Raw genomic sequence first — 7,958 nt, 5'->3', positions numbered from 1 at the left:
AATCGTTCAGGGTTTCTGTTGAAAAAACCTTTTAAACCATCTGTTAAAGTAACCATTGTACTACTAAATTACCATCGCCAAAATCAAGAAAATTAGAGAAAAAAATATTATAAACTAAAATACTACGACTGAAGAACCTGTAACGTCCACGTTTCTCTGTTACACAAGTGAAGTGGAAAGCTCTTATAGAACCAATGAAAGAACCAGTGTGAGTTTTTTCTCTAGGAAAAATCCTGCCCCCTCTCAAGACGTGAAGAGTCGTCCACGAGTCAACTCCACCTCCCTCCTTCCCTCTCTCTCTCCTTCTTGCTGTCCCTCCATCCCTCTTACTTTCACTGCGGTACAGCTGGCAATTTATAGACAAAAGGACGGTTGTGATTATAGGCCATTAGGTGCTTTGCGCTGTAAAGATTTTTTTTCTAACTTTGGCAGACGCTCTGGGTGACCACCGTCTGTCTGCCGGACGAAGGATATCCATGGCTGCATAATCAGAAGCCTTGGCTAAAATTTTGAATTACCACGACTGTGAGCCGACAAAAAAGTAAACGAAACCTCGAAATCGGCTGACTGGGAAAACACATCTGGTAAGTTCTAAATCTTTCCTTGCTGTCTGTATTTGTCACTGTAAACGCGCTTGGCTCTGAGACTACCTAAACCCCAAGTTATAGAAAATATATCCTAACTTTATTATTCCCTTTCAGATAGCTATTTGGAATTTCCAGTAGTGTAGGCCTACCATATGTGAAAAATACAGACACACATTCACATACACACACACACACACTTATATGTCTCTCTCAGTCTCTGTCAATTAGACTTAATGTAACAGTTTTTTTGTACGTTTATGTTAAATTCACACTTGGCCTACTGGTAGTAATAAAGTGTATAGTCTAAGATTAGACCACAGAAAACAACATCTGATTTGGATTTCTGTAAGGAAAAACAGGTGTCAAATTGATCTCTTGGGTACAAGCCTGTAACCTAAAGCTCTCTCTCTTTCTCTCTCTCTCTCTTTCTCTCTCTCTCTCTCTGTGTGTGTTCGTGCGTGCGTGCTAACTCGCATATACGATTGAGAAACATTTGGATCATAATTCTCCCGCAGCAGTAGCACACTCGTGCCTAAACGTTTTAGAGATGCTTACGGAAATATCAAAACCATACAAAATATGATGTTTAGAATATGGAGTGTGGTAATCAATTTTGTTGGGAGAGCGCTGGAGAGATGAAAGGACTTCAAACCCTCGAACAGTGGGCTGCTGCGGTTTGAATGGTGTGGTGCGCCTGGGCATGATGGGTTGAGTGTGTTAGCCTACTGTAGGGATTTTATTGACTGCTAACTACTCGTTAGCCATAGGCTTTGCATCATGCGCAGCTGCTGTATGTTTCGGATTGTTAAAGGTGTTTACAGCGCAAGCTCATAAGAGGTCTGGTATGTATAGAGAGGCACGTGCAGCTTCTGTATGAAACTAAAGCAGGCCCATCCAGCAACGTCACAACAGTGACATCACACTATGGATCAGCGCACCTACACGGCATTTTGGCTGGAGTTGCCAGGTGAAAGGCTTTCTCAATGATCCGTGGAGTCGGTTAGTGTAAGCTTCGAATGTTCGACAGCTAAGGGAAAAGTTAATTCCAAGATAACATTCCACAGCCCAGACGGTCACCAAACATCCTCGCCTCAGTCCAGATGTTCTGCATGCGGCCCAAAATTAGGTCATTGTTCACAGACGATCTTCTTTCTCGCACTTGACAGTTGTCATAACTCACAGTTTGACACAGTTGTCAATTACAACACGCACGTCATTTGTGCATTATATTAGCGACTAGGGTAGTATTGGTCCGCTCTAAAGGCGTATCTTGGAAGGAATCTGTTCACATCTAGCTTCGTCTCCGTAGCAACTGTTGAGTGATCGCAGAGGGTCTGAAAGGAATGTTCCGAGGATACGGGTGCAGATCCTAATTACTTTTGAAAGTCTGCTACCTAAACTGCTGTGTCTGGGCAGGTGGGACGGCTTCTAAGCTTGATTTCTGCCTCACCTAATGTAATTATCTGCTTGAGGCAGCAAGGATTTTTTCTTCTTCACAGCTCTCTCTCCTTCTCTCTCTCATCCTCTCTCTCTCCCTCTGTGTGTGTGTGTGATTTGAGGAGAGGTTGTATGACAAAAATAGGGGTTTTAATGACAGCACACTAAAAGTCACCAGTGGGTATTTAAAATATGTGCTATCATAATGTGTCGTCATATTTATCGTATTAGACAACCAAATGTGTTTAATGGAGTTTTGATGCTTACAGAATAATGTCTAAAAAGCTGATTAGCAAAACTAAAGAGGGGTTGTCTTACAGTAAGTGTTCTTAATCAACATCTACTAGATTGCTCAAATCACAATGCTTTGCCGTGGGTGTCTTTTATTGTAACTGGATAATTGAAGTGTGTGTGTGTGTGTGTGTGTGTGTGTGTGTGTGTGTGTGTGTGTGTGTGTGTGTGTGTGTGTGTGTGTGTGTGTGTGTGTGTGTGTGTGTGTGTGTGTGAAGATGTCACCCACTGAGCCAGCTCCATAAATTTACATGACTTATGATTGGATGTAATTATACTGCATAATTAAGTTAGTTTGCGGTTTCCTTCTGGAGTATATCAGATGCAGATGATTCTGTTATTTAACATGACATAACAGCAAGGCAATAAATACCCCTTTGGTGTTATGGGAACCTCCCCTACAGCGGTAAATATGTTTCACATTACTCTGCCTTCAGAGCAACTTGTTTTTATGGGTCAGGGTTGAAAGGTCAGGCTAGGAACTTCACAGACACCTGCCAAAAGCCGCCCCCTCAGTTAGCGCTAATGTTAAATGCTACCTGTGTCTGTGTTGGTTTGGACAACATAGCCCAATGACTGTAAAAAGCATGGACATCGTAAACCAGATAGATGGAGCAGATTTATCCTAAATATGGGTTGCATCTTCACTATGCATGCTATGCTTACTATGCTTTAAACATACTGCTCTCAGTTTGATGAATTCATCTCTCTGTAATGGAAGTGTATGACGCCATGCTGTTGCATGCTTTGTACATCCATTGACACAGTCTAATAACGTTCTCCACTCTTTGAAATCCTCATATGCAGGTTCACTAATGGAGCGCTGTCATTGGTGGAGGTATATGGTGACACTCCTATTAGGGCTGTGGTCTACATCCTGTCTGGCTCAGACCACACCCCCTACACAGACCACACCCCCTACAAAGTCCACACCTTCTCCCATGCCACAGTCCGAGCAGGTCAAGTTCCGTTTGGCTGGTTACCCGAGAAAACACAACGAGGGGCGCATAGAGGTGTTCTACAAGGGGGAGTGGGGAACCATTTGTGATGACGACTTCACATTATCCAATGCCCACGTCCTCTGTCGCCAGCTGGGCTTTGTTTCTGCGACTGGCTGGACACACAGCGCCAAGTATGGCAAAGGAGCAGGTACACACACACACACACACACACACACACACACATACACACACACACACACACACACACACACACACACACACACACACACACACACACACACGGATATAAAGGCTCCTCACATGCAAGGCACGCATACGAATAGAGCTGATACACATGGACACACACACAGAATACATTCTCACACACACATACACACACAGCATACACCATACAGTGTGGTGTACAAATACAAAAATGACCCTGACACAACAAATGTAATTCACCCTGCACGTTATACACACACACACAGAAGTAGACACCTGTTGTATCTGCGGTCTTGTTTGTGTGCAGGTAAGATCTGGCTGGACAATGTGCAGTGCGCCGGCAGTGAGACAAGTGTGTCTGTGTGCAAGTCGCGCGGCTGGGGGAACAGTGACTGCACTCACGACGAAGATGCTGGAGTCATATGCAAGGATGAGAGGCTGCCAGGATACATTGATACTGAAAATGTCATAGAGGTACACACGCAGGCTCTCTCTCTCAGTTTCTCCATCGCAGACACACAGACACAGACACACACACATACACACACACACACACACACACACACACACACACACACACACACACAAACACACACAGACACAGACACACACACACACACACACACACACACACACACACACACACAAACACACAACCACAGAGAGCGAGAGGTCATAGCCACATGCAGTCAGGACACATGCTTACTCATTTCTACATAAATAGCTAGGACACATGCCAGTGCACTCAATGACACACATCAAGGAGACATACCAACACACCCACACAAACACACACATACACACACAACACACCCACACAAACACACACAAACACACATAAACACACACAACACACACCCACACAAACACACACATACACACATACACACTCACACACACACACACACACACACACACACACACAACACACAAACACACACAGACACACACACACACACACACACACACACACACACACACACAAACACACACATACACACACAACACACCAACACACCCACACAAACACACACATAGACACACAACACACAAACACACAAACACACAAACACACAAACACAAGGAGGCCAGGCCAACACACATCAGCACTCAAACATCCAGGTCAGGACAGACAAATATATAGTATATAGGCATAATATAGGCAAAGTTATATTTGAGATTGCAGATCAGATACACGCTTACCATCTCGCATTCAAAGTAGCAAGCGGCAGCCCAGTTAATACATTTCTCCTTCTCTCTCTCTCAGGTGCAGAGGGAGGAATATCATATTGAGGAAGTGCGTCTGCGGCCCGTGGTCGCCACAGGCAAGCGGCGTCTCCCGGTAACGGAGGGTGTGGTGGAGGTGCGCTTCAAGAACAGCTGGGCACAGGTTTGCGACCGTGGCTGGACACCCAAAAACTCCCGTGTCATCTGCGGCATGATGGGGTTCCCCCATGAGAGGAAGGTCAACAAGAACTTCTACAGGTAAGTCTTATTGTCGCTCACAATAAACAGCGCTTCTCCTGTCGAACTATGCGAGCCTAAAGAGCCCTGAAGTTGAGATAGTGGAAAGCTATTTTAGGAGGTTTTCTTTAGATTTACAACTGGCTTTTTGAAACATTGCTATTGTCCATCTTGGCTAAACATCCCAGTACTTTTGTAGGTTTTTAAAAACTAAGGCACCTTCGCACTTTACACGATGTCTCGATCCGGCGTTAAGGTTCTCTTAATGTGAGGTTAGTAAATGGATTGAACAAAAGACTGCATCTCTGCAGAGCTGAAAGATGCTGCAACGTGGTGCACCAGAAAGAACATGTTGTTTTGGACTCACAAGTGCTTTTTTCTTGACTACACTATCATTTTGTATGATATCACAGGCTTTGCGTGCAGCACAGAGGCCTTTCCTCTCAGACATTGTGGTGAGACTGTTTAGTTTGATGTGTTAAAATCAGAGCTCTGGGGGGAGCACTTTGAATGTGTGGTCTTTATTTTTAGCTCCAAGCGTCACAGATTCACCCCTGTGATTTAAGCTACTGTAAACACTCACTGCTTGCATTTAGAACGCAGGGGGTGTTTGATGCTCCAGAATGTTTGATGAGTGTTCGTAGAATGTTTGCAGAATGTTAGAGGATTGTGAGGACAGAAGGGAGGTTTGGCAGGGTTCCAGAGCAGGGGTTTTCATAACTGTGAGCAGGATGTAGGAGACCCCCCCCCCCCTCTTGCTCTCTCGTTCTCACTGCCATGAGAGGAAGTGTGGTGTTTTCTCTCATTCGTCTGAGAAAAGGGGGATCTGCGGTGTTCCAGAACACACACACACACACACACACACCTATTTGAAATGTACCATGAGGAAAAACAAACACACACACACACAGTCTGGTCTTAGTATCGCTGTGGCCGTCTCATTTCAGCTTGCCAGACAGGAGGAACGTTTTATTTGAGGAAAAAGAGGTGAGGAGGGGGAGCGGAGAGAAGAAGGGAGAAGAGGAAGAGAGGGAGAAGGAGGGGGTCATCGAGGGGTAGGGCTAGTAGGCCTTAGGGGTATTTTTCCAAGGTCCAGAGACCAGAATTCAGCGGAATGTTGGAGGAATGTCTCACTTTTAGGAATTCCAGCTTCTGACTCCCCCATATGACTACAATGTGGTGTGTGTGTGTGTGTATGTGTGGACTTGGATACGTGTTACCGTATCTCTGTGTGCGTGTGTGTTCTCTCTCTTTCTCTCTCTCTCTCTTTATCTCTCTCTCTCTGTTTAATAATGAGCCTTAGCATACCACTTCATTCTGTGTTACATTGTATGGTGAAATACGTTTATTCTAACCTTGACTGATTGTCTGAATCACATGAGCCCACTTCTGGAGTGTGACCTCAGGGTTTTAAATGAAAACCAGAGCACTCCAATCCCTCTGCCTGTCTGTGTGTGTGTGTGTGTGTGTGTGTGTGTGTGTGTGTGTGTGTGTGTGTGTGTGTGTGTGTGTGTGTGTGTGTGTCTGTGTGCCTGTGTGTGTGTGTGTGTCTGTGAGAAGACTGTACATGAAAAAAGGGAAACATTAACAAACAGAGATAACACACACACAGCATACACCATTATTGTGGTGTTGATGTATGGATCTCCTACACTGTACATATGAGTGACTATGCGCATATAGAGGTATGACTCTGATTAATCCCAGATGGGTAACAACAAACTTTCTGGGTCAGACAAGCATGCCTGTGTGTGTGTGTGTGTGTGTGTGTGTGTGTGTGTGTGTGTTCATGCCATCAAGTCATGCTTGCAAGTCATGGCTGTGTAATGTCTGGTTTATGCAGTGTGTATGTTGTGTGTTTGTGTGTGTGTGTGTGTGTGTGTGTGTGTTGTGTGTTTGTGTGTGTGTGAAAATCTGTGCTGTCACTTTGCAGGCGTCTCAAAAGATCAGCTGAGGCGAAAGGCAAAGTTACCATAGCCGCTAGCAGGTACTATCTGAGAGGGGGTTAACTAAGCCACGTTCTCCCTCTAGATTGACAACTGTGTGTGTGTGTGTGTGTGTGTGTATGAGAGCGAGAGAGAGTGTTCTTGTGATTGTGAGAAAGGATGCTTGTGTATGAGAGTCCTCTGCAACAGGGCTTGTGGGTTTGTAGTTTAGCTGTAGCTCAAATAACTCTTAATAAGTAGTCTTAATCACTCACATCCTCCTGTCTGAAATGCAAGCGCGCGCGCGCGTGTGTGTGTGTGTGTGTGTGTGTGTGTGTGTGTGTGTGTGTGTGTGTGTGTGTGTGTGTGTGTGTGTGTGATTGGATTGAAAAAGTCAACTCAGTTCTGTGTGTACTTTTACAGCTGTTTTAATATTGTTTTAATTTGAGCAGTGAATAGGTCTCTCCTTGGCACGTAACTCTTTTTTTGGCCACATAACTGAGTAGCTTTGTCATTTAGTTTTGTGAGTTGCACACAGCTCCCACGTTGCTCCAACTGCAGTAAATGTGAGTCATTATGCTTGCAGAGGTTCCACTGAGATAATGAGCATTAAATGGGGGAAATGGTTGTGGGAGGCTGTTATGGAGGGAGAGAAGCATGAGGATCTCATCACTAGGTGTAGTGACTCACTGTGGGAGTCTGCTGGCTTTACTAACGTGAACTAACCGTTCCATGCTTGAAACATTCATTCTGATGTTGAATTCATTGGTAATGCCTTAACGTCCATTATTAAATCATTTTTTTAATCATCATTGCTTAGCATCACTGCTTTTGTGATTTATCATATGATTATTGTTGTTGTCAGTTGCTTAATGTGCTTAGTGGTGTGTGTGTGTGTGTGTGTGTGTGTGTGTGTATTAAATGCTTTATTTGCTGGCCTTTGTTGAATGGTGTGTTGTATGGGTTAGCGCATGTGTGTGTCTATGTGTAAGTGTGTTTGTAATCAATGTTTGCGTTGCAGGCAGAAACTCAAATCCAAAGCTAACGCTAAAGCTAATGCTAACGTTAAAATCAGCGTCAACGCCGCA

The 7,958-nt window shown here is 44.5% G+C and overlaps 1 protein-coding gene across 2 annotated transcripts in view; it reads left to right on the top strand.

The window, feature by feature from the left end:
• Positions 1-255: 255 nt before the first annotated feature.
• The window catches only part of loxl3b (lysyl oxidase-like 3b), a 17,813-nt gene continuing 10,110 nt past the window's right edge, over positions 256-7,958 (top strand). Inside the window, exons 1-5 of one of the 2 annotated variants that reach the window (XM_031580169.2) lie at positions 256-584; positions 3,123-3,464; positions 3,789-3,955; positions 4,749-4,966; positions 7,892-7,958. The exon at positions 7,892-7,958 is cut by the window's right edge and continues 8 nt beyond it. In XM_031580169.2, coding sequence (XP_031436029.1) covers positions 3,131-3,464; positions 3,789-3,955; positions 4,749-4,966; positions 7,892-7,958 — 786 coding nt within the window. In that variant the 5' untranslated portion in view covers positions 256-584; positions 3,123-3,130. The remainder of the gene's footprint in view (positions 585-3,122; positions 3,465-3,788; positions 3,956-4,748; positions 4,967-7,891) is intronic. The other variant, XM_012826851.3, reaches the window with a different exon arrangement.

The sequence above is a fragment of the Clupea harengus genome, chromosome 14 (genome assembly GCF_900700415.2).
Source record: "Clupea harengus chromosome 14, Ch_v2.0.2, whole genome shotgun sequence".
NCBI lineage: Eukaryota > Metazoa > Chordata > Actinopteri > Clupeiformes > Clupeidae > Clupea > Clupea harengus.
This window is presented reverse-complemented; position numbering and strand designations above follow the sequence as displayed.